The 26,237-nt window shown below is 45.7% G+C and overlaps 9 protein-coding genes across 9 annotated transcripts; 4 read left to right on the forward strand and 5 right to left on the reverse strand.

Annotated features, from left to right (window-relative positions):
• Positions 1-178: 178 nt before the first annotated feature.
• Positions 179-1,297, reverse strand: J7337_013365 (uncharacterized protein; the record flags this gene model as incomplete). The annotated part of the gene is made up of 3 exons (XM_044830855.1): positions 179-554; positions 603-1,034; positions 1,089-1,297. 3 exons carry the CDS (start codon positions 1,295-1,297, stop codon positions 179-181), a joined length of 1,017 nt encoding a protein of 338 aa, XP_044674130.1.
• Positions 1,298-3,481: 2,184 nt separating this feature from the next.
• On the reverse strand, positions 3,482-4,387 carry J7337_013366 (uncharacterized protein; the record flags this gene model as incomplete). The annotated part of the gene is made up of 1 exon (XM_044830856.1): positions 3,482-4,387. The coding sequence occupies one exon, from the start codon at positions 4,385-4,387 to the stop codon at positions 3,482-3,484; it is 906 nt and encodes a 301-aa protein (XP_044674131.1).
• Positions 4,388-8,138: 3,751 nt separating this feature from the next.
• Positions 8,139-8,627, forward strand: J7337_013367 (uncharacterized protein; the record flags this gene model as incomplete). Its single annotated transcript, XM_044830857.1, has 1 exon — positions 8,139-8,627. One exon carries the CDS (start codon positions 8,139-8,141, stop codon positions 8,625-8,627), a length of 489 nt encoding a protein of 162 aa, XP_044674132.1.
• Positions 8,628-8,842: 215 nt separating this feature from the next.
• On the reverse strand, positions 8,843-9,189 carry J7337_013368 (uncharacterized protein; the record flags this gene model as incomplete). Its single annotated transcript, XM_044830858.1, has 2 exons — positions 8,843-9,019; positions 9,067-9,189. The coding sequence occupies 2 exons, from the start codon at positions 9,187-9,189 to the stop codon at positions 8,843-8,845; spliced, it is 300 nt and encodes a 99-aa protein (XP_044674133.1).
• A 1,015-nt stretch (positions 9,190-10,204) lies between these two features.
• Positions 10,205-11,439, forward strand: J7337_013369 (uncharacterized protein; the record flags this gene model as incomplete). Its single annotated transcript, XM_044830859.1, has 3 exons — positions 10,205-10,966; positions 11,093-11,238; positions 11,286-11,439. 3 exons carry the CDS (start codon positions 10,205-10,207, stop codon positions 11,437-11,439), a joined length of 1,062 nt encoding a protein of 353 aa, XP_044674134.1.
• A 179-nt stretch (positions 11,440-11,618) lies between these two features.
• Positions 11,619-12,831, forward strand: J7337_013370 (uncharacterized protein; the record flags this gene model as incomplete). Its single annotated transcript, XM_044830860.1, has 3 exons — positions 11,619-11,670; positions 11,718-12,736; positions 12,784-12,831. 3 exons carry the CDS (start codon positions 11,619-11,621, stop codon positions 12,829-12,831), a joined length of 1,119 nt encoding a protein of 372 aa, XP_044674135.1.
• Positions 12,832-16,941: 4,110 nt separating this feature from the next.
• On the forward strand, positions 16,942-20,015 carry CHS1_2 (Chitin synthase, class 1; the record flags this gene model as incomplete). The annotated part of the gene is made up of 3 exons (XM_044830861.1): positions 16,942-17,025; positions 17,111-19,825; positions 19,878-20,015. 3 exons carry the CDS (start codon positions 16,942-16,944, stop codon positions 20,013-20,015), a joined length of 2,937 nt encoding a protein of 978 aa, XP_044674136.1.
• Positions 20,016-20,500: 485 nt separating this feature from the next.
• Positions 20,501-22,111, reverse strand: J7337_013372 (uncharacterized protein; the record flags this gene model as incomplete). The annotated part of the gene is made up of 4 exons (XM_044830862.1): positions 20,501-20,863; positions 20,913-21,287; positions 21,338-21,926; positions 21,975-22,111. 4 exons carry the CDS (start codon positions 22,109-22,111, stop codon positions 20,501-20,503), a joined length of 1,464 nt encoding a protein of 487 aa, XP_044674137.1.
• A 2,928-nt stretch (positions 22,112-25,039) lies between these two features.
• J7337_013373 (uncharacterized protein) lies at positions 25,040-26,230 on the reverse strand (the record flags this gene model as incomplete). Its single annotated transcript, XM_044830863.1, has 1 exon — positions 25,040-26,230. The coding sequence occupies one exon, from the start codon at positions 26,228-26,230 to the stop codon at positions 25,040-25,042; it is 1,191 nt and encodes a 396-aa protein (XP_044674138.1).
• Between the last annotated feature and the right edge of the window lie 7 nt (positions 26,231-26,237).

Here is a 26,237-nt window from a genome sequence, read left to right on the forward strand (position 1 = left end):
TTGTATCTAGACGACTGTACTATCTACATGCTAGACCAATTGACGAATCCAAATATTAATGCAGTAGTGATTCAACGTTTGTGTGTTCACATTATCTTATTATGAATGGTTAAATTATGTCCTCGTAGACTAACAGTCAGAATTTCTACGACCTTCCAGCATTGATGGCCTCATTCAGTTAAAAGGTCCGATCACTCTCTCCATCTCCCACCACCACTGTAGTTTCTACAGTTTTTGTGATGCCATGCGGTTCGGGGAATGTTGCTAGATGAACTTGTGACCCATTGTTGCCCTCGTTGCTCTCTAGGTCTTTACCATCTTTACCCATTCTACTCATGATGTTGCTTCCGCGAGTTGGGACAGGCGGACCAGTAGTCACAACTACACGGGACGTAAGACCATAGTTTGTTGGGGTGGACTTGTCCCGACTGCTAGAATACCATCCTTCTCCTTGACTACGAGAGTTACCTCGGACGACCTTGGAGATGAGGTTTGCCATGAGAAGTTCTATGTAGAGCTTGACGATATATGCAAGAGGGGCAAATTGGACGTATCTACTCTAATGTTAGCTAGAGTATGGCCGTGGTATGTGATAGACTTACAGATATGGATCTGGTAGACTGAGGAATCCCAGAAGAAGGACGTCCATCGATGTCGAGATAAATACCATTCCGGCATTGAAGTTGAACAATCTCCAGTATTTATTCAGGCCATCGGCAATCAGACGATACCGCACCAGGTATAAGAAATACACGTTGAGTGCCAAGTCGATGATGAGGAAGAATGTTTTCTCACACTTCTCGAATATCATGTTCGTATATTTCTGCGAAGGTGTAGCAGTGTCGAGGTGTGCAACCGTGAAGATGTAGCAGACAGCGCCATTGACAAACAGAATGCAGACCACGAGCCCCCACTTCAGGTTCCTCGCTCGACGTCGGTTCGTCATGATCAAGGACACTCGGTTGGCGATGATCTGGGGGAGTAGTTGCGTCTGGATCGACCAAAGGATGACGGTAGCAAGGAGAAAGCCCAGACTGTCGATGATGATAAGCAAAGGAGGCAACGAGAGGGGGTGGCGGGGTACTCACTTTCCAGGGATGATGCCATTGAGGTAGAGGAATGTGATGAGAGCAAACACGAAATTGACCACAGCCTCGGTCCAGATCATGTAGAGGTAGGCATTGTGAAGGCTGTGAGTACGCTTGTAGATAGCTCTGGTCTGTGATACGGCCTTTGCAAACGTGAAGATGAAGACGCCGAGGAACAACCCATAGTAAACAGATGCCAGATCAATCATGGTGGTCAGTTGAGAAGACAAATGATAGAAGGATACCAGAGTCAGGATCCGACATGATCGGAATTATATACCTGCAGCCCTTTCTCAAGAGCCAGCTACGGGTAGTTTTCGTATCGTGCATGAGCCCAATCTAAATTCGCTTTGGTAACGCCTGTACCAAAAATGCAGCTTTCAGCTATTCACCCCGTGTCTCGGTAGATGATGATTGTCGCCGCTAAGGAGCAGTGTCAGAACACAAGCCAAGAGCACATAAAGGGTGGCTTGAAGATCTACAAGCACTAGCTCTCGAGATGGGAAGTGCTTAGTAGAAATGCCGGCGACACCCCACATAATTGACTTTACCAAGCATGAACGGGCTGTGATGACCCCCTGGTTGTTGAAGAACCTGGAAATGAATGTCGTCGGTAATCTCTGCGAGTCAGCAAGACATCAACAGGGAGCATGCGATACGTAAGAACTGACAAAGATATACTAACTACAGGGGATTCGCGATTGGTGCAGGCTGTAAAGATCAGCGCAGGGACAAGGCGCTTCTACGGAGTACCAACACTGGAATTGCAGACAATGCGTGGCTTGAATATGGCCCTATTATTAGCAGAAGTTTCGTTCGGCTCGAATACAATTTCCAGTAGCTTGAAACAAAAGACGCCTTTCCAGTTGCTGTACTAATTCCCAGCTCAACGCTGAGGATAACCGCGACGCACAGGCACCTCCTGAAACCCCAGTCCAGCGAGCAAGACGCTAACACGAAAGTTTAAAGCCTCGTATCAATACGAGCAATTATAGGGCTGTCCATGTAACCCGCTGATCTAATGTGGCCTGAGCTAAACTGGATCGCGCCGGGAGCGCTTCCATCTGATGAAACTATCGATCTTGATCATCACGGCATTTTGTATCACCGAAGGTCAGTGCGAACAGGATCGTTCTGGGCAATCTTGCCCACGACCGGCCGGTTACGAGAACGCGGATAGATACAGTATTTAGATCTACCAGATATTATATCAATTGAAGGGCCTTCACCATGAATATATGGACAGCTCAATGAAATACGACTCTACTCCAATTCTCATGCTTCTCATGAATATATTCACACCAACTCGTAACAAATCGGCCTGTCGCGAAGCCTTCAATGCAATTATATCAACTGCTGGTTCCACATCATGCACTATACTGTAGGTCAAACAATGATGTCTTCGTATACTCGTATACCCGCATAACTACTCAATTATTTTTCTTACGACACGTGATGGCTCGGTCTCGCAAGCTTGTCTCAATAAATAGCCCTGTCGATCCATGGCTCACATGTTTCCTTAGCACGCAGCCGTCGCCCTTAGCCTCGGAAACACACCAGGGGTTCGTAGTTTTGTCTTGCTGACCTGCAGAACTTGGGACCACTATCGTACCCCGGCAAATTAAAGGCTTTCAGGCAGACGCAATTGAGACTTGGCATTGGCAAACGGGTTTTGTTTCTGGGCGGCTGTTCAGTACCGAAGTGCAGTATCCGCTGGCAACAAATCCATGAGGCCCTCATGATATCAGTTTAGCCGAGTCCCAAGTAGAGCAATCTTCTAAGAGAAATTCACTCAGATTGTCCTTGTGTTATTCACCTAACCGTCGCATACTGAGTTATAACGCCGCCGCCTATCTTAGTACAATATTACTACTCCAACAACAATCTAGCCAATTACTCACGCTCTTAAGCACTCTCCCTCGGCCAACCCGACGGCAAATTCCCTTATACTCTAGAGACGTCGAATCAGGCCTAGGAAAGCTTCCACATACGGCCAAGAAGTCAACACACATCGGTTCCTCCTCGTCGTCTTGTCTCAAGTTCTTAAGCAGAGGAAGTGCAAACATATCCCCAGGCTCATGGGGGGCATCCAGAACCACCCATCCGATGATCCGGTCCTCCTTTGCAGACAAGAGCGTGTTTGTGTCGGGGTGCATGCCCAACTCTGACCATCCAAAATGCGTGTCTGGAGTCCATCTTTCATGTTGCTTATGATAAGGAATGTCGCCCAATCGATGGCCAACTCTGATGCTCTGAAACATCCCGGAGATATGCAGTCCTTGCATCGTCTCCTTTGATGTCGGTTGGCTAAACTCGATCTGCGCCAGGAGTTCTGGAAAGACGAGATACTCATCGTGAGGCCATGTGACTGCTCCACTAATATTCATCCAGCTTCAGCACGGGAATTGGATATCATTTAGCCCACCACGGCTAATAACTGGAACCCAGAGCAACTGCATATGAAGGTGCTCACACTGTCCAAAATCTATAATCCCTTGATGGAATTTGCAGCCAAAACGTGTCGCCAGCCGCTCTTCCAACCCCATTATCGCATTGTGCTTGTCCGAGTTGTATGTCAATTTTGTGACACTGTATTGCTCTACAGTGATCTGCCATAACCTTCTAAGATTGTATTGGGCATCAGAAGATACACCGCCAGACGCTGTAGACCTTTCCAAGAAGAAATCGCCATAAGGTTTTCGGAACTCGGGAATACCCGTCTGTTCTGTTTCCCAGTACCGGTTGCATCGCCAGCCGAGCTCAGATTCGGTAAAGAAGATGCATCGGCGGGAGAGCTTTCGTTCTTGGAATACCCAACCGCGAGAGTTCCATGCCTTGTCTTCGAGTCGGAGCTGGAAGGTAAACTTCGTATTACCCGCTTCTTGTATGACCACTTCGCATAGTTCCTGTGTCTCATGCTTCTCCGATGAGTTCTGACATGTCCCCATGATGCTGTCTCCAAGACTGTCGCTCGTCGTTATAGATGCTTTGACCTTAAGCCAGGCAGCCTTACCATGGTCTGGTCCACTGACAAACAGCCCCGAATCGACTACCTGAGACCCATCTGAGCCTTTTGCATCCACCGCAGCTATAGTGCAGAGGGATTGCTCGAATAGGTTTCCCATGAGTCCTATCTGTGTCCTGAGCTCCGACGGGTCGTCCTGGACGATGCAGATTGAGTCAATCCAGAGAAATCGCTCGCCCAGTTCCCTGGTGAGCCATATCGCATCACGAAATGTCTTGGGTAAATCTGCCTCTGGGAGCAATAGTTGCCAGGAATCAAGAGTCTTTTTAGTCATCCTTGGCGGGATAACCTTTCCCCAGCAGTGACTTAGAGTCAGATAGCGTCCAGTTTCCTTCCCATTTGTGGTATAGACGCGTGGCTTCTTCTCACCTATACCAACGTCGATGACCCGAAACGGGAGAGTCGTAGAAGGAGAGCTGTCATCATACATGTTACCCGAAAGTGTACCTTGCCCACACTCGCCATGGTGCAGCTCACAATCTCCAAGCCATTCACGGAGTAGACGCATGTTACGCGGGGAGTTGGCAATTTGGGTGTCCCTTTGCGTAATGATACGGTTTAGAAACACACTTGATTCTACTAGCAATTAGTCTTCATCCTGTACGTCCCTCTGAGACAAGGTCAAACCTTCTGACACAGAGAGCCGATGCAGCTCACCGAAGTGCCTTTGGTCAAAGTCTGAACATCCCCGAACGTACTCCATGCTCCGATTCCACCACCCTCCACAGAAGTGGGCCGCGATGACCTGCGACACAGGTCTGTGTTTTGTCATATTTTATGCACTTCTGCGACATGTAGGCATCGTGGACAATGCTGCAGAGTCGACAATAATCCTTCGACTGAGCTACGCGATCGTAGTCTAGAGGATGCTTGAAACCATTGACTAGCATCGATAGGGTGACGGCTCCGCATGCCGAACATAGCTTTGACGCCATGCTTATAGAGGCTAAGTCGTACTATGAGTATAGTTATACAGTAACCAGTAGCCACAATGTCTATATCTGCGGGGTTTGGAAAGCAGGCTTTTGTATATCGCAGAGCCGCATTTTTCAAAGCATACTAGCATGCATATTATGCAGCGCCAGGTTGCATTTTCTGATCAGCTGGACATAAGCCAAGGCATACTACGAGTCTGAAATGGAATTTCCGTCTCACCCCAATGAGCCTTACATGGCCCATTCTAGCCATTCATTGGGCGGCCAAGGCTGTGGCTGCCACCAAGACCAATAGTTTCTGAAAAGGGGCGTTGATGCTTTTCAGCTCTCGACGCCAATCCAATGGGACTAGGGCTCGCTTATTTTAAGCATATTTGTTGCAATGGAATTTGACCAACGATCCCCGGGTGCGCTGGGTTCGAGTGTCAACGCAAATTGCCTGATCTTTACTTCATCATCTCTAGATAGCCTGTTCATTAAAGAGAGCAGAGATCCCCGTTATTAACCCCAAACAAAATTGAATCACTGGCCCCGACTTTGCCATCTACCAAAGCATGGCGTTCGAGGTATATACTGGATCTTGGACAGACTGGTCCCGTGGTCCAATCCTTGGTGCGACCATTACGCTCTCATCTCGGGACGCTAGTCTCCTCCTTGCCTTCATCGCAGCCTTTGTGACAGTCATCGCTGCCAGGCTCTGGGTCATCATGTGCTTCTCCACCCATCAACTCCTCTCAACCAACGGAAAGAATGACGGACTTTACTACCAACGACAAGTCATTCTGCGCAATGCGAAATCTGCCCCAGCTGCTGCATGGCTATTCCTGCAACAGACTTAGTACTGGCGCGGAATCGCAAACTCAGCAGTCGCCAGAACAATCCCTTGGGCTTTATTCTGTGTCTTCTATTTCTTGGGATTTGCTGTCCTTGCAATTTTCTCGCCGCAGATATCAGACTCGGCTTCTGAGTTTCGTCTACTGCGTAGCCCCAATTGTGGGATACAAATGCCTCTTGAAAGCCTTGGAAAGCCCACTTTTGATAACTTCCGAGCATCTACCTACGCCAAATAATGCTACCAAAATGCAAACTCTATACTATGCGGCAGTTTGTCTGTGCCCAACCTGTCATGGTCTAATGCATCGATCGGTTGCCCTTTTGACAAAAGTATATGTCTGGACACGCCTGTGTTCAAGATGGAGACGAATATGCTGAACACTCAGCGTCATTTTGGATTTAATGATAAAGTCAAGAACAGAATCCGCTATAAGAGGGAAACCGTCTGGTCACCATTAGTCACCGACGGCTCCCCCAGAACCCTAGGTTGCGAAGACGACGTATTGATAAATTATTTGTATGGCAAGCTTGACGGCGGCCGAATCAACCAAACTGAAATCTAAGGCCTTATCTTTCATATGAAAATCTGCTCTAAACCCAGCCAGGGCAGTCTCGGGCAGAATAAACCCACCACAATTTAGAAAAGGCTCCAGAATCCTCGAAAAGCTACATTCGCGGATAGGGACTTCTTGCTCTTCAGATACAGCTCATCAGGATCATTTTTATTAACTAATTTTTTTTTTTTTTAGTTACTATTAGCCTTATTTAGGGCTATTAAGCTTTTAACTTTTTATATAATAGCTTAAATAGTAAGGCCCTTATAATAAGCTAGAATTATAAAGCTTAAAATTAATTAAAGTTTATTTACTTTAAGTAATATAATTACTACTTTAATTAAGTAATATAAGTACTACTTACCCCTTAATAGCTATACTAACCTTTTTCCTTTATCTTAATTAAAAGATCTTTAATTAACCTTTATAATATACTAGGCCTAGTATACCTATTATAAAGTATATTCTTTAATTTATTAATTATAATTACTAATATTTATTATAGCTACTAATATAATACTTATTATATAAAATAGCTTATAGCTATATAATTAGGCCTATTATATAACTTACTATAATCTTAATATAGCTATTAAGCTTACTATAAAGGTAATTAATAAAAAAGAATATAAAAAGTTATATATAATAGTAATTACTATTAAAAAGAACTTCTTATTAAAGTACTAATTTAATCTTATTAAAATAGCTATTTTTAATTATAATTTAATTAAGTTAATTTATTATATAAGCTTTTTTAGCTTAATTAATATAACCTAGGTTAATAATAAGCTATTAGCTTTTAAGGATTTAAAGAAAAACCTAAAGGAAAGTTATTTTTTTTAATTAAATTAAGTAGCTTTCTTTATTACTTTTATAAGTAACTTAAATATATATAAAAAGTAGCTTCTTAATATAGCTAAAAAGGTTATTATAGTAAAAGGGGAGCTACTTCTAAATTAGTAATAGGCTAGTTATAGTCTAAGATTATAATAATAAAAGGGCAGTATATCTGCATATAGAGTTAGATAAAGGCAAGGTAATGGCGGGGTTAGACTGAAGGTTTAAAGGAATAAGGTTAACTTTTATGTAAGTTAGTTAGCAAAAGCTAAATTAACCTGAAGTTAATAATAACTAGCTCTATTAATTAAATGCATATGCCTAGGCATATAACTAATCGCCCTTGCGTCTGAACAGATAAAGTGAAATCAATGATGAAACAGTGGTTGAACTGGGGTTTTATTAACTATATTCCAAAATGAAACAGCTATATCTGATGCATCATCTGGTTAGGGATCCCAAGCGCAACAACTCAGATAGATCCCTGGTGACATCACTGCACGCCTTGTCCCGAATAGAGCAATTTTCTACAAAGAAATCTCCAACACTTCTCTCGGTTTTCCCTCGTTTTGTTCACTAAGGTGTCCCATACTGAAACACTGCAACCAAGGCTTACAAAGCGCCGGCGACAGCGCTTTCTTGGTGCGGAGTCCACCAAGCTAACGTTAGCGATTTACACAGAATATGCATCTACGAGAGCGGCAGGAGCGGATCGCCAAGTCCACCTCTTGCGTCACTATCGTGATCGTCATCTCTCCAATCACCAATTCCATTCTACCATCTCTTCAGTCAAATTTTTGGCAATTCAATCCCCTGTCACGAAGCTACCTGAACAAACCGCATTTGTGTCAACAGCCCAATCATCATGGCGGCAGAAATTACCACCACGACTGTCGTCACGGCATTTCCCCTCCTCTTCGGAGTAACTAGCACCAGCATTGGAATCTACAGCTTCGTATCCCCCTACAATGCCATGCGTCTCTTCGGCCTTCAGGCTCCAGCTACCGAAAAAACCTCTTCGTCGCAGGCCGAAGCTTTCCAGAAATCTCTCATCTACGCGTCTGGACTACGAGACATCGGCACCGGTCTCAGCACTCTTGGCCTCTATGCATTCTTGCAATTCTCTCCGATCTGTCAAGTGAGCCCGCTAGCTGCCGCGATCACAAAGAAGTGCATGGGAATCTGCTTCATGTTCGGTACCTTCGTTGGAGTTGGTGATGCTGTTATTGTGCGGCAGTATGGGAACAAGGAGTATGTTCAGGGCGAGGCAGAAGAGAAGGCTGCTAGTGCCAGCATTAACCATGGAATCACTGCAGTGCTCATCCTGGCAACTGGTCTTTTTTTGTATTTGTAGGTCAATGGGTTTGCGTAGTGGTCAAGCCGCACACGCTGCTAAAACCGGGACTTCACATCACTCATGTATAACATCTCGACTCATGTTTCATTAATCCTCCCCTACAAGCAATGTCATATCGCAAGCAACGCATCAGTAAATTGAAATGAAATCATTTACTCCCTCCGACTGTTCTTGACCACCTTGCATGACAGAACGCAGACACAGTAACCGCTTCAATGCTTGTCATTCGACTCGCCTTTGTCTCCAGTATCATGGATAGCACTGGGAATGGCGCTCTTCACCCCTTCAGGCAAATTTTCCTGAACTTTTTCTGGTAACATGGATGCCTCCCCGCCCTTCGCATATGAGATGCCGCCGGATGAGCTAGGCGTAGACTCAGTGGGATGAATCTGAAACGTTAGACATAATTATTTCGGAGTGCTCGTAAATAACATACAGATTCAGGGAGTGCATGTTCAAGACCCTTTGGCATTTGTCGCTGAACACCTTCGGAGAGTTTGGAGGGGGCTGTGGCGTGAGACATGCCCTGACCACGCTCGTTCTGTGCATAACCCGACATTTTCAGAGTTTGCAATAATTGATTGGCAAAATAAACAAGTGAGGTAACTCTCTGTTTTCCTGGCGAAAGATGAGAGTCTTGGCACTTAGCGGTTGTTCTTATATTTGTGTTGTTGAAGGAGGCGTGAAATCACGTCATGGATGTTTCAAGTAAAGATGGCGTTCAGAATCTCGATAATAAAATAAGAAGTATGATATCGCAACCTTTAAAATACCTTTTCTCTGACTGTCACGGTCGTCTCATCCTATCAATGTCATGACTTCGCATCTATGACGTAGCGTTTTCATGCTTCCCCACAGTGTAGCCATTGGGAGCGAGTAACTTTTGTCGATCAAGTCGGGAAGTTTAATGCGCGACTGAATGGGGGAAATATCACGGTTTCAACACCATGTGAAAGGCTGGTGTTGTATTGCGCTGGAAAGACGATACTCAGTGGAAGCAGAATTGGTGGATGAGACTTTCATTATAATCTTGCCCCATTTTCTTCCACCACTAAACAAAGAACATAATCACTGGTCAACTTGACTATAGTCTTTGTCTACCACCAAATTCAAAGTTAGAAAGAATTTCAAGCTATCAATTGCGTTATCACGCAGTCATTCCCACTCGAGCGTCAAGAAAAGGGACGGAAAATCCTGCAAAGCCGCGGTGGTGTAGGGTACATGTATTTGGCGTCGAGACCATAAATGGGACAAAATAAAAGGATTAGATGAGATACAATTATCTGAAAATCGGGCACAAGATGCACGACCTCACGCTAGTGGCTTATCGTCAATTTCTGTCCTACTGCGAAGAATGATCACCCCCCCTTGCCTTCCTCACAAACTGCTCACCACGTGATTAGGCGTCACCGCGTAACTCTCAGCACGCGTCACCTCAGGCACCTCTGGAGTCAATTGCCACGAATCACCAAGACTTCTCACAGCATCGCTAATCCTCCGTTGTCAATCTCCTTCTACGCGGCAATATCTTATAAGTCCTGTTTCCATTATTTGTTCGGCGTATCGAATCAAAAATGGAGTTGTCCGACGAAGACTTTGACTCCGGAGACGCTCTCTTTGACGACGTGGATGAAGATGACCTCATCTTTGACGAACTCGAAGAGATGGGAGTGATGAACCCGCCCAAGAAGCACAGCAGGGGCAAGGAGAACGACATCACAGATCAAGCGCCTGCTAAAAAAGCGCGGCATGGGTCCCTTAGTAGTTCTAATGGCCGACTTGGCGAGACACAAAGAGTTCAGCTTGCGCGGAAGCTGTTGGCCGACAAATTTGGCTACAAAGAGTTTCGTCATGAGCAAGAGGCTGCAATCGCAAGACTTTTGGATGGCGAGAATGCACTTGCCGTCTTTCCAACAGGTGCCGGAAAGTCACTTTGCTACCAGGTTCGTTTCAGCTCTCTCGTCCCGACTTCGTCACCGGAACTCTTGTACTTATGCAAGCAGATCCCTGCTATCGCATTCCCAGAAATGGACCGCCAGACCAAAGAGCGACAGACCAATGACTCGGGTATCACTATCGTCGTTTCGCCCCTCATTGCTCTGATGAAGGACCAAGTTGATGCTCTCAAGCGCAGAGGCATTGCGGCGGAATGCATGGACTCCACGAAAAGTTGGAATGAAATCCAGGATATCAACAAGGATCTGCGAGAGGGACAACTACGTCTACTGTATTGCGCTCCCGAGCGCCTCAATAACGAAGGGTTCGTTGAGACGATGAAGCGTGTCAAGGGAGGAGTCAGGATGATTGGCGTGGACGAAGCTCACTGCATCTCCGAGGTATGTCTCTTCTCGGTTGACTGAAGCACGATTCCTGACATTGATACAGTGGGGTCATTCTTTTCGCCCCGACTACCTGAAAGGTTTGCATTATTGCACCAGCTGAATGGCCCACGCTGACTCAAGGCAGTTGCCCGGTTCGTTCAGGAGATCAAGGCCGAGCGAGTCATTTGCCTGACAGCCACCGCTACACCACCTGTCGTCAAAGATATCTGCCAAGCTTTCGACATCGCCGATGAAGGTGTTTTCAGAACATCAGTGTACCGCCCCAAGTAAGTTCTTACGCTACATACCCTGAGAACTTCGCTGACGCCCCCAGCCTACGACTCGAAGCTGAGGCTGTTGAGGCCAAGGATGACAAGTATGAGCTTCTGTTCAAGTTCTTAAAAACACACCCCGGCTCAACACTCATATACACTACTCTCCAAAAGGTTGCTCAGTCTTTGGTACCGGCTGTGGCTTTCCAGCGCTGATCCTTCATCTAGCAAGCCGAAGAGCTGGCGGCTCATCTCACGAAGCAGGGGGTCCCCGCCGCGCACTTCCACGCCGGCATGAAATTTGATGAGAAGAGGATGATTCAAGATGATTTCATGAGCTCTAGAATCAAAACGGTGGGCTTGGCACTCTCAATTGCTGCAGGACACTACTAACAATGACTCAGGTAGTTGCAACCATTGCATTTGGCATGGGTATCGACAAGTCAGGTTGGTTGACGTGGCCGCCTCTATGAGCATATTACTGACGAGTGCAGATATTCGAAACATCATCCACTGGGACATCCCGAGTACCGTCGAGGAGTACTGCCAGCAAGTCGGTCGTGCTGGTCGAGACGGCAAACCAAGCTACTGCATGCTCTACCTCTGCCGAGAAGACTTTTGGATCAAAGAGAACTTTGCGCGTGGAGACCTACCATCCCGCAAGTCTTTGCACAACCTCCTCAAGGAAATCTTTGATGGCGATGTCGTGAAGCTTCCGCCGGGCGAAACCTTCAAAGTCAGCCACTACCACCAGTCATCGCAATTCGACATCCGCATGAGTCCCCTGAGTGTCATCTACGCTGCGCTGGAGCTCAGGTTCAATCTCATCCGCGCGACGACACCAGAGTACAGCTCTTACAAGTTCGAAGCACATGGACAATACTACCCCCGAATCAAGAGCATGAACACGCCAGAGAGCAAGGCTATTCTGAAGCACGCCAAGAAGCCCAAGAAATTCCACTCTATTGATCCAACGAAGGTTGCCAACGAAGAGGGTTTACGACGGAACGAGATCATCAACCTCCTCAATGATCTCAACAACAGTGGTGCCATCGTCCTTACCGTCGGGGGAGTCGAGCAGAAGTACAAAGTGATGGGCAAACTACCAAAGACAGACACAGCAATCGATGATCTCACAGACAAGCTCTACGAAGACCTTAAGAGGCGCGAGAAGCAGGCTCTCGATCGACTTAAGGATGTCACCAATTTCATCACAGCCCCGAAATGCTTCGGTCTCTCCATCGCACAGCACTTCGGCATGGATCTCCCAGAGAACAAGAAGAATTGTGGACACTGCACGTTCTGTCTCAAGGGTGCAGCCGTGAAGCTGCCGCCGTCGCCGCCCAAGCAGGTCGACAGAGCAGCCATCAACAAGGTGCTGATATCAACAGATATCCGAGACGATGCGCGTTTTCTGGCGAGGATTGCGTTTGGGATCAAGAGCCCGCGTGTTGGCAAGTTGAAGCTGGACAGGTCTCCAGCATTCATGTCAATGGCAGATCACGACTTCGATGTACGTGCTACTATTTATGGTGACGAATGATACTGACACTTCTACAGGCAATTTTGAAGGAGTTCAAGAAGGTTTGTCACGAAAAGGATGATTGATTGGTGTTCACATACGGCTACCCGGGACGGTGTTGTTGCAACTGGTGTTTACTGGTATCAATCGGGCGATGTTCTCCGCGTCGGAGTACTTAATGACGGGAAAAATGGGAATCTTGGGCTTTGATGATATCGGGAATTAATGTAGACTAGATCTTGTGTCGCGTACATAAATGAGGTCGCATGTACATTAAGATCGGATTCGTATCCCGCATAAAAAGCGAATACAACTGCATGATTCGGAAATTCAACAAGATGGGTCTGGCGTGGAAATGACACGCGTCAGGACAAATAAACCAACACGTGACCTCCAATGACCGGAGCAAACCCGAGAACAAGTGTCGCTTTTTTGGCCGTTTTACGTCGCGCGATCGATTTAGTCCTCGAAAGCGCAATTCTCAACGTCCACCTTAGCCCTGTTTGTGGACTGTTTGACCAATTTCTTAGCAGGGCTGACATGGTCTTTGCACTTGACGAAAAAACGAGATGAGCAATGCAAGGGTGCACTGTTCCCCATCGTGCGATATTGGCAGGGACCTCGTGTAGCAGCCCAAACGCGCATTCGGCATCAAAGACGACGGAATTTTTTAAAACGGGCAGACCGAATGATTTGTTCTAGAAACTGAGTGAAGGTCGGGCCGGGGTGCGCTAACGTCGGATACGGGGAAACCGGCCACCCCCAGAAACCAGCCACCCTCTATAAAACACTAAAAATAAGATATTATTAAAAATATAATTAATTAATTACTACTATATTTTTCTAATTAAATAAAATTTATATTAGTAAATATTTAAATAAAACTAAGTATAAAGATCTTTAAATTTTATTCTTTAAATATATTTTAATATTCTTTTTAGTTATAATACTTTTTATATCTATTTATAAGCCTTTAAAATTACTAGAACTTTTATAAACTTAGCATTTCTATTATATATAACTTTCTTCCTCTTTTTTAGTAGATATTTTTCTTATTTTAACTATATTATTATAATTTCTCTTTTTTAGTATTTAATAAAGAAGTTATAACTATCTAATTAATTACTAATTTTATAAAAAAGTAACTTAATAGCTAGGTTATTAGAGATAATACTTAAGATAGCTTAAAAAGCTTAATAAAGCTATATAAATAATTAGGGTATTATTAAAAGATAGGAATTCTTTCTTTTTATTAAAGAAATAGCTATAATAATAAAAGCTAGTATCTTAAAAGTTTAAATAACTATTAGGTTTATTAAAACCTTTATTAAATTAACTAGCTATAATTTAATTACTTTTTAGCTAGCTAGGGCATTTAACTTTATAATAGCTTCTTTTTAAGTTTTATTATAAGTATATAAGAAAGTAATCTTATTAATATAGCTTAAATTAGTAATAGAAATAAGATTTAAAAGGAATTTCCTATATACCCTCTTTAATAGTCTAAAGACTATAATATCTAATAGCTAAAAGATATAAGAAGAGTATATTAAAAAGAAAAGTATAAATATATTATTATTATAATACTTAAATAAGAAGTTTTTAATTATATAATTTCTATAACTATTAAAGATAAGAAAATAGGGTTTTTTTAGCTTTTTAGGCTTTATTAATAAAATAAATACTATTTTAAGCTAAATAAGTACTATATAGTTATTTATCTAGCCTTTTTTACTACTAGTAAATTCCTAGGCTTTTAAGAAGTCTAAATTCTCTAGAAAATGCTATTATTAAATTATTTTCTTTTTAAAGATTATTAAAAGTCTTAGGACTTTCCTTATTACTAAGATATATTTAAAGATTATAATCTAAAACCTTAAACTAGGTTAATAAATAAGTACTAATTTCTTATCTTTTAACTTAAAGAATAAACTATTTAGTCCTATCCCTTCTATTATTTTAACTTTATTAATATTATATTTATTCTTCTACTTAACTATTTAAACTATAAGTATTAATAATAATATAAAAAAAGCCTTAATAAGTTTAATAAAAGCTTTATTAAACCTCTTAAAATCTATATACTTATTAAATAAAGTCTTTACTTTTATATTCCTATTTAAAAAAGCCTTTAACTAGTATTTTCTAATACTTTCTAGGAAGCTATTATATATTATAATCTAGCTTATAAAGTATTAGACTTATTAGTATAATATAAGATATCTTAGGTTAGCTTAGACTATAATCTAATTTCTAAGACTTCTTTTTTAAATAGCTAAAAGCTTTTATTTAAGCTTATAAGCTTCTTTTAGTATTATAGCCCCTTTAATATAGGCTTAAAGTATTAAATAGTTTATATTATAAGCTATTATAGCTTTATTTATAAAAACTTCTTCTAAAACTATTTAAAAAGTAGTATATATATTTTTTTTAGTAAATTTTATTATTTTAAATTAATTAATATTATTTATAAATCTATATAATTAAAATTAATAGAGTTATAAATTAATTAAGATATTATAAATTAGGTAGTTAGGTTAAAAAGCAGGTAGCCGGTTTCTAGGGGTGGCCGGTTTCCCCGTATCTGACGTTATTTTCCATCCCGTTAGGTGTTAAGTAAAGTCAAGTCAAGTCACTGCGGCGTCGCCTAAAAAACATAAAAACATAAAAACATAAAAAGGATCCGAATTGCCGGAATGGCGTCATTATGGCAGATGATGTCTGTGAGCATTTGACCAGACATCAAACGACCTCTGAATAGGGTGACTCGAGTTGCATTCACTCTTGTTCCTTTGTTTTTCCCTGTTTGAGGTTTCCTTTTTGTCTCTTCTCGGGACGTGGTTGTTTATGCGGAATCGTTAAATGCAGGGGGAAAAAACAGGAAAATGATGGCGTCAGTGCACTAAAAGGATGACAGGGGAGGCTATAGCGGTTTTGGTGTAGCCCAAGTCCAAGTGCATTGGATCTCAACAGTCAGCGAACAGACAGACGTTGGATCTCAAGGACCACGGGTACATAACGTTAATTCAATCTATCTCGGACTCAATCTGGGCCCCGGCATTTGAGTTTCTTTTGTCTTTTCTATTTCAAGAGAGATTTAGATCCAATACGAGCGACATCCATGCTCCCTGCGTCCCGTGGGGTACCTACTGTGCTGTCCTCGGGCGATACTGTGCTGTAAGTCCCCGTACGTCCGCTGTAGCGTGCTGTACCTACATTGGACGGAGCAGTTGGTGGGGCGGGTCATGTTTCTACTTGTAACGCTCCAAGCCAGGCTCTAAAATTAAAAAAGGTGCCTTGCTGTCTTTTTGACGTAACGGCCCGTTAAATCGAGAGGTAAGCCACGATGAGAATATGGATGCCTCTGAAGGGATTTTCTTTGAAGGAAACGGATCAGAAATAGCACGAGATTGTACATTATTGCCCCCCTCGACTCGACAATGGGTAGACGCAGCAGAGAATTGCGTGTATACGAGGCTTGTGCCCATGTGTCACGCTCCCAAAAATAGCATCGTCTGTTCTGACTTTTTGGCTGACAGGATTGGCATGAGGAGAGACTCTACGTCACAGACCACAAACATCGACCAACCAATTCTGCAAAAGCTGGCATAATATGGAGACACTAGTTACGCGGCGGAGGTCGATCTCTCTGGTGCTAACAAGGATCCTTGTTCTTTTCCCTTCCTTTCTCTCACTGTGTTTTTCCAAGCTTCACAAAGCAAGCTGACCTGTGTCGATGTACCGACTGTACTGTAGCAGCCCCCCTCTAGCAAGCTCTGTCTAGTTTTTTTCCACCTGATTTTTCCCCTTCTTCCTTTCTTCTCCCCTTCTTTTTTTGTGTCTATCACAGAATATCCTCTCGTTTTTTTGTATCGCATAAACAAAAGTCGGCATCATATCTTGACGAAAAAGAGGGTTTACTCCGTCCATCGTAATACCAATTTTTTTTTTTTTTTTTTTTTTTGCCCTTACCGTCCCTCGTTTAATTCCCGTTTTAGGTGCCGCCGCATTGCATCACAGCCCGGCACTTCCGATAGCGAGCTCATCTTATCGCATGTCATAATCGGCAAATTTACCTGGGGATTGTTTCTGAAGAAGAAGAGGACCACGAATATCGTCGCACATAATAACTCTCGCTTGCTCAGTTATTTTTTGGGAGTCTTTTTGGGACTGAGGACAGAGAAAGTAGCGAAATCATGGGTTTTAATCCGCCAGGCCAAGGTAATGGCCCAAACTATGATGCGCCACGGGAAATGCAAGATTTACCAGCTGGCCAAGCTGTAAGTTAGCTCTCTCATCTCAACAGTGAACCCAACCAACCTACGCAATTACACAGCGATTCTAATCTTGCACTTTTCTCTGCAGTACCACTTCCGCGAATCTGACGAGACAGCCGCCGCTCGCGTTTCTCCTGTGAGCAATCCTTACGAACCAGACTACGATCAATTGTCTCCCCCTCCTCCGCTGGGCGCACAACGACCCGTCCCAGAGCAGAACGACTCGAGCCGCGACCTCCTACACAGCTCATACCAAGGGAGCCCAGGCCACAGCAGCTTTGATGGCCACAGTTTCGGCCACAACAGCTATGGACCTGGTGCTTTTGGGCATTACCCTGCTGATCAGCACGGTCGCATGCCTGGGTCTCCCGGCTACGAATACCCAGAACCTGAGTACGATGTCGAAGCTTCACGTTTGGCAGAGTCTCGTCTCTCCGTCATGCACCGCGCACCTACGATGCAAGATTGGGGCCAAAATGGCGAGGCTCTGTCTGTTCCAGACTTTGCCCACGGGCGCCCCGACTCAACGTACCAGGAATTCGATGTCGACGAGAGCTGGATGATGCGACAGCAGCAGAACCAGCTTGCAGGTGGTCTCGGTCGCTCAAAGACCCGCAAGGTCAAGCTCGTCCAGGGCTCCGTCCTCAGCATCGACTACCCCGTGCCCAGCGCCATCAAAAACGCCGTCGAACCGCGATACCGAACCGGCCCCGGAAGCATGGAGGAGGAGTTCACAAAGATGCGCTACACAGCTGCTACATGCGACCCCAACGACTTCACCCTGCGGAACGGCTTTAACCTCCGGCCCAAGATGTACAACCGTCATACAGAGCTGCTCATCGCCATCACCTATTACAACGAGGACAAGGTGCTACTTGCGCGCACCCTCCACGGAACGATGCAGAACATTCGGGACATTGTGAACCTCAAGCGCTCCAAGTTCTGGAACAAGGGAGGCCCCGCGTGGCAGAAGATCGTCGTTTGTCTCGTCTTTGACGGTATTGACAAGGTCGACAAGAACGTTTTCGACGTGCTCGCGACAGTCGGTATCTATCAGGATGGCGTTCTCAAAAAGGACGTCAACGGCAAAGAAACCGTCGCCCATATTTTCGAGTATACCAGTCAAGTCTCCGTAACACCCGATCAACAGCTCGTCCGTCCCGATCCCGACAAGCCTCATCGCAATCTCCCTCCCGTCCAATTTATCTTCTGTCTCAAGCAGAAGAACAGCAAGAAGATCAACTCGCATCGCTGGCTCTTCAATGCCTTTGGCCGCATTCTTAACCCGGAGGTCGCCATCCTCATTGATGCCGGAACGAAGCCCGGCCCGCGCGCCCTCTTGTCCCTCTGGGAGGGCTTCTACAACGATCGTGATCTCGGCGGCGCCTGTGGAGAGATCCACGTCATGCTTGGCAAGGGTGGAAAGATGCTTCTCAATCCGCTCGTCGCGGTGCAGAACTTCGAGTACAAGATCTCCAACGTCCTCGATAAACCGCTCGAAAGTGCCTTTGGATACGTTAGTGTTTTGCCTGGTGCCTTCTCGGCGTATCGCTTCCGCGCTATCATGGGTAGACCTCTGGAGCAGTACTTTCACGGCGACCATACGCTCTCCAAGTCATTGGGCAAGAAGGGTATTGACGGCATGAACATCTTCAAAAAGAACATGTTCCTTGCCGAGGATCGAATTCTCTGCTTCGAGTTAGTCGCAAAGGCCAGTCAAAAGTGGCATCTCAGCTACATCAAGGCCTCCAAGGGCGAGACTGATGTTCCCGAAGGCGCTGCTGAGTTTATCGGCCAGCGACGTCGATGGCTCAACGGATCTTTCGCCATGTCGCTCTATTCCCTCATGCACTTTGGCCGAATGTATGGCTCAGGGCATAACCTCATTCGTCTCTTTTTCTTGCATATCCAGTTCGTGTATAACTTGGTCAACGTCACGTTTTCCTGGTTCTCGCTCGCGTCTTTCTACCTCACCACCACCATCATCATGAAGCTTGTCGGAACGCCTCAGGTTCTCTCGGGATACCATGGTTGGCCATTTGGCGATACAGCCACGCCGATTGTCAACGTCTTGGTCAAATACATATACATCGCCTTCCTCGTCCTCCAATTCGTTCTCGCTCTCGGAAACAGGCCTAAAGGCGCGCAATATACTTACGTCCTATCTTTCATGGTCTTTGGCCTTATCCAGCTGTATCTTCTCGTCTTGACCGGTTATCTTGTGTACCGCGCATTCACTGGAACACCCATCGAGGAGCAGATCTCCTTCGCGTCCGGCAAAGCCTTCTTCGATAGTTTCTTCGGGGGCGATACTGGAGTCGCGGGCCTGATCATTATTGCCCTCTTCACCATTTACGGTCTCAATTACATCGCGTCTTTCCTATACCTCGACCCGTGGCACATGTTCCACTCGTTCCCTCAGTATCTCGTTCTCATGTCGACTTATATCAACATCCTGATGGTCTACGCCTTCAACAACTGGCACGACGTGTCGTGGGGAACAAAGGGCTCTGACACTGCCGAAGCCCTGCCTTCAGCCATGATTGTTAAGGACGAGAAGGGCAAGGAAGCCGTGGTTGAAGAAATTGAACAGGAACAGGAGGATATCGACAGCAAGTTCGAGAAGGTCGTCTGGCGAGCTCTCGCACCCATGAGCGAAATGGCAGAGGAAAAGCCCGAGAAGAAGGACGTCGAAGATTCATACAAGTCTTTCCGAACTGGTCTTGTTATTCTCTGGCTTCTCTGCAACATTGTTCTCATTGTCGTAGTTACAACAGACGATTTCATCACACTCGGCGTCTCGGTGAGTCATTTACTCTCTCCTGTCCTCTACAACATACTAATGCACTGTTCAGAAAGCATCAGACGTCCGTACGCCTACATATTTCCGTGTTCTTCTTTACTCGACAGCTGTGCTGTCTATTGTTCGCTTCTTCGGCTTCCTCTGGTTCATTGGACGAACCGGCATCATGTGCTGCTTTGCCAGGCGATAAACGGGGGAGAGCGTTTTGCCGGGTGAAATGTGTTAACGAACTACATATTCTTGGGGTTACAGGAGAAAATTTCGGTGTGATGCTTCTTGTCTGAGAGATTTTGTTCGGGTTAGGATGGCTTTGAGTTAATAGTGGCATGCAACGACTATTACTTACCGGCGTTGCAAATCAGAGGTAGATTGCTTTCGGTTTCTTAATCTAATCCATATTTTTGTATTCAGGATCACAGCCACATGCACCTGTACCTTTGGCGCCGGCCCTCTTCACAGATAGAGTCCGGTGATCAGCATGAAGGGCTCGTGAGGCATCCCGAACTTCACTGCCTATCCACTTGATCTACTTCCACTATTGAGCCAGGTATTGCGGAACATATTCGCGGTCGCCTCTGCAGGCTGTCATATATCGTCTCAGGCAGAGTCAGATCCGAGTAAAACCTGCTTGACAGGATCACGACTCCCATCTCTGTGATTTGCATACCTCAGTATCTACAGCTTGGCCTTGAGTTTCAGCTTGCTCTCTGCCTCTTTTCTCTTTCGCCTCCAGCTCTCTAACCTCGGTGCCACCATGTCACCCCAGATAACCAGCCACTGCGGATCAAATGCAGGCAACTTACGTCCAGATGTCCCTTCAGCAGGCTCTCCAGCGATGCCCCTTAGATACTCGAAGAAGCCTTCATAGTCAGGCGCAATTGAGTAGTAATCCTTCCCTCCTCTCTTCTCATTCACACGTTTCCGTTCCCATTCTAGCTGCTCAGGAATAGAGGGCAGTGCTTTCGCACGGCCGGCAAGAAAACGGGCGATGGCTACGCTTTGCCACTCGTAGGCTCGAAATGTGAAACCTCCTCCAAGCTGCAAGACTAAGTCAGTTTAAAAGGCAGTTGTGAGTCAGAAGACTTACCATTCCAACGAAAGTCAGCGTTGGATCTTCAATGTTCCACGTATGCTGATATACACCAGGAAGTCGACGATAGACATTCTTGACACGCCTCTGAACCGCAGGGATGAAAGGAAAACTGAAGGTATAACCAGTCCCGTAAATGACATGATCTATGTTATCAAGATGTGAACCGTCGATGAAGTGCACACGGCCAATCTGTGGATCGAACCGTTGAATGGCTGGCTTGATGGTGATCTTGGGATGCTCGAAAGGAACCCATCCAAAGGCTGGAATCGGCTGGTCCCTTATGGAAGCGTAGACCTGCCCATCCACGACATCCAGGATCTCGTGAATGATCTCGATGGAGGAGATAGAGGCTCCAACCACAATAACTCGCTTCCATCGTCAGCGTTGGACCGTTACAAGACATCGGATGTTGTGCTTACCTTTCCTTTATACTTGGATCCTTCTCTGAAGTGTTTGCTATGCTGGATCGCACCAGGAAACCTCCTATCGAATTCCAACAGCCCTTCGACCTCTGGAAACCAGGGTACGTTATAATGGCCTGACGCTACGACTACAGCGTCGAATGTCTCTCTCCACCAGTAGTTTCGGCCTTTGAGTACTTTTCGAAGAGTTACAACCCACTCTCCATTCTGTTTCTCGACTCTCTCAACTGTCGTTTCCAGCTCAAGCAACTTGTCATGACCACCGCGAGAAAATATACCTTCTATCCATTCACGGACAACAGAGTGATGTCTAAACAGTGAATCTGGCCCATACTCATCTAAAGTCTTTTGTGAGAGCTTCTTGGGAAAGGGCTCTTGAGTGTAACTCATTATATCAGGCGCAATGTTGCTGTGAAGGTTCTCATGGATCGGGGTGTCCGAGAATCGGTGTTGATGGCTGTTTACTGTCTCAGAAATTGCTGTAACCGCTGGCAGGTTTCCAGGAACGGTGACTTCATTGTCAGCCTCTCCGTTAACCAGCCTCTTCAAGGAAGGTATCCCTGGTGGCAGATGCGGCGTATGAATCCTATCAGACGTGAGAGGCATTTACTTCCAGAAAGAGAATGTCTCTTACCAAGTTCCTCCAACAGCCGACCTACGGTCGAATACCCTGATGGTATCGAATGCTGCCTCCTTGACAAGCGCATCGGTTGCAATGGCACCAGCCGGACCAGCACCAACTACAGCGACACGTCGAACTTTATGAGGCATTTGTGATATGATGATGCTCAAATGAGATACGGAATACAGATGACTCGGAAAGTGTAACGAAGATAGGCTATGCGACTGATGTAAACGTGGTCGACACTGAGGAAGACTCGGGGTAGTCAAATCCGAAATCGGGTTGAGACAATTACGCCAGATGCACGGTAATTGCGTTTATGCACGACATTGTAGCACGCAAGAGCTCCTAGGTTCTTCATGATTCTGTTGACCAAGGAGCGGGGAAGTTCTCAGATCGATATCTTGTGTTACCATGCCAATCTTATCAACGCCATATGTATCAGAGGGCCGATAATACTCGTCTATATTCAATTGACCTCAATAATTCATCTCTAATGGACAAAAGTCGAAGTATTGTCGGCGAGACAGATATGACATGTCTAATATCTTTGGCTATGATGATGACTCCACTGGTAAGCTATCTCCTTGCGTGATTGGGGGTCAATAGCACGCAAACAAATGGTCGTCAGTTCGCGAATGATGTTTGAGGAAACGCTACTACCCATAGAAGTCATATTGTCTTAGTAACATGTGCTGCATGTGATTTTGTCTTATCACCTTGAGGAAGACTTGGCTTCAGCGAAATGGCATCATAAACCTCTAGGCTTCCTGTTACGTTGTGGTCATGGGCCTGCATCGTCCTGGACAGTCAAGCTTTACTCTATTTTATCAATCAAAAATGAGGTTGCCGTATAATCGAGAATACCTGCTTATGTGAGACCATTGGCATACAGCACTCCATGATATTTGGTAGTACCTTGGGAGAATCGTTCTTGAACTCTAGCAAAGCGAAATTGAGGGCTTTCTAAAGCATGACAGACGTCTTTAAATAAAAATAGAACTTCTTGTAAGAGATGGCACTGATACACTATAACATCATGCCACCAAACCATATGCGCGAACAGTGTAGGGCATCAGGGTCATCATCTGAAGTGAATTTCGCAACGCTATGCCAAGTGCAAGACTGCTTGTGGCTTCGTGCCATGTTGAGCAATGTTGTTGAGGATTAATGAATAGGGCCTCACTATCTGAAAGATATACATATCAAGCAGTATCTTATCAGCAGTGTATGGAGTTAGAAAGTCCATAGTGACGAATGATACGTGGGCGATGGGCCTTGGCGGAGACTGAGGCCTCAGTTGGACCAATCAATGGCTATTATACATACTGCTACAAAGTTTCACGGACTATATAACAAGTGCCTTGATGTCAAGGCCTTGTGGTAATGAGTTCCATGTGCCATAGTACTGTTTCGTTAACGCTGATATAAAAGATATCACGCAGCGATCTTCAGACTTCATCACGAGCTTTGGGGCCAAGCGAATCGTATGAAGTCCTGGGCCCTTCAGGAAGACATACACATTAGTTTCTAGGCACCCTCCGCGTCACAGGCATCGGCTTGGGTCCGGTATCGCAATTTCAGAGGCGGCGCTCCCTTGCCAGCTTCCGCATTTTCATCAAAGTTGGAGTCCGTGGGCGATGGCTTTCAATTTCAAGGGCACTGGTTCGAGGCGGGCATCAGGTGCGCAGGCCTTGTGACCTTTGCAGCCTCCCTGGGCGGTCCGATAGTCTCGTTCGCCCTCCATATTTAAGGTTCTGTGGCAAGACATTCACGATGTAGGCTCAGCTACTAAACCCCTCCATTGTATCAGTGTGTTTATGTAAGAACTCCATCATAGTTGCTTGAGATGGACATTGTATCAATCAGGTAATGCGGCGGCTCAGAGGAAGCTACAGCTCACGAAAAGTGTCTAGTTAGGCAAAATGTACATTTTCTCGTTGCTACAACCTTGGTCAAGAGTTATTGGAGTCAATCGTGGCTTTAATTTGAACACTCGGACTGGTGATCATGGAGTCAATAAAGATGAGAAGTAATTTCGCTCCAATCGTAGCAATAAGATTACGCGTGCCGATATGCGGTGCCCTTTGCATCGACCTCAATCGAGATTCATGACTAACCGCGGCAATCTCCTACTGTCAAAGCTACCATCAACATTCGGTAATGGCTGGCGGAATGTTCAATAGTCAAAAGCCTCCCACCAATTCACCGTGATTGGTGACGTAGAAAGGTTGGAGGACGACGTAACAATGCTATAGACGTTACCAGCGCATTCTTTGTGAGCAGCTCAAAACAAAGTGGTGTGCAATCTTAGAATGCTACGGCAAATCAGGTACAATGACTGCCTATGGATGGTAACCTCCCATGGGGAGGCAAGAAAACTTGAAGAGCTTTATCCTAAGTGATGAAAAGACTTAGGTAATTGAGTCCAAGTTTAGGGGAGTCTTTACTGAATTTATTTAAGCACCCTCTTCTAAAGTCTTATGTTTTCTTGCTCCCTGGGCCCCCCCAACAAGTGCTGCATCACTAGCGCTACACACAAGCATTCCAACACGAAACAAGACGGTGTGCAGGTGAAGGGTGTAGACTGACTGGTCTACCTGGTTCTTGTGAGGGGTTATCTCTTCTCCAACTGGAAATCTCGATTTAAGCTTTCGGTGATATCACTACCGAGATGCCCCAGGACTTTCTTGTCCGGGGCGTGCAACTGTAAGCACGGTCTTTGTCGATCAGGTGCCGGCTTATCACGGTATCCCGGTCCGGCTTCAGCCTCAGCTTGTGGTGTGAAGGCCTTATCATGGTGGGAGTCAAGATCGCTGAAGCTTGCTATCTCTCGACCGAGCATTCACCGCTTGTTTGTTCAGATCATCTCACAGTGGTCAAAGAAGCTTTTGTAAGGTAAAGGTCTCGATTTCTATCTAAGAAATGCTGCAGGATGCAATAGTATAGCTAATTAAGCATCTGCTGGGTCATAATCTGTCATGAATAAACAATGCAATCTTGTGTAAAAGAGCAAAACTCGCTTTTATCTTGTAAATCCTCCCATGTAATCCAAAATCAGTAAGTTATTCCCATGTCTAAACAACAATGGCCTTGTGCGCTGGCCGGATGTCAATGCCCGATGAGTAGTTGGCAGAGCTTGTGGCCTTGGTGTTGATGGTAGTCTGGGGAGCCTCCTGCTTGGCGGGCCAGATCTCGTGGCCGACTTCTTGCTCCTTCTTGTGGTGGTTCTGGAGCTGCTCTCGGATGCTCTGCTGGAAGAAGAGAGGACCCTGCTCCATCTCGGGGTGCATCTCACCGTTGATGAAGACACCAGCGTTGACATTCTTCTGGGCGTTGGCGCAGAGGTACTTGTCCTCAGACATGACACGCTTGTAGAGCTCAGTGATGAGGTTGAAGTCCTCGTCGCTGGAGTTCTTGTTGCGGAAGAACTCGTATCGCATGATGGAGCGCGAAGGGCTGAGAGGAACAAAGCGCTGGATCATGAAGAAGTGAGGAGAGATGTTGGTGGAGGCATTGGGAAGGTAATATGTGACAGCGATGCGGAATCCACGGTCAATCTGGTCCTGTCGCTGGGCACCGAAGTGCTGGATGTAAGACTTCTGTGTCTCGACCCAGTAAGAGTTGAGGTCGGCGATGGTGGGGATATCAGGGTGAGCGACCTTGCAGTGGTAGCACTCGTTGTAGTTGTCGGCAAGGATCTTCCAGTTGTAGTCGCCCTCCATTTGCCAGACGTGATCGAATTGGTAGTCGTCAAAGTTGTAGTAAGAGAAGCGCTCGTGTGTGTCGAGGCTGTCAAAGTCATCCTCCCAGGCGACCTCGGGGGTCTTGGCGCCGTCCATGTTGATCCAGATGAAGCCACGAGCATCAACCTTGACGTGGATGGGAAGAAGACCATTCTGCTTCTGGTCAAAGCCAGTGCTGGCATCACCGTTGTCACCCTGCTCAGGAGCGACGATGGGGAAGGTACCGAAGCGGGTGATGTTGTGGAAAGCGTTGATGTTGCCATCCTCGTCGCGAGCAATAACAAACTCGAAGTTGGCCATCTCATACTTGAGCCAGTCACCAGCGTTGGGGAGTCTGGCTTGGTGAGTGGTGAGGAGCCACTTCTTGGAGAAGATGGCGCGCTTCTCAAGCTCGTACATCTCGACTGAGGTGTACCATGAAGCGGGAAGAGCACGAACGGCGCTCTTCTCAGTGACAGGGCTGGGAGCGGGAGCAGCAGAGCCGCCGAGGCCAAAGTATCGTTTCAAGAATGACTGGGCCATTGTGAAT

Source organism: Fusarium musae, chromosome 11 (genome assembly GCF_019915245.1).
Source record: "Fusarium musae strain F31 chromosome 11, whole genome shotgun sequence".
NCBI lineage: Eukaryota > Fungi > Ascomycota > Sordariomycetes > Hypocreales > Nectriaceae > Fusarium > Fusarium musae.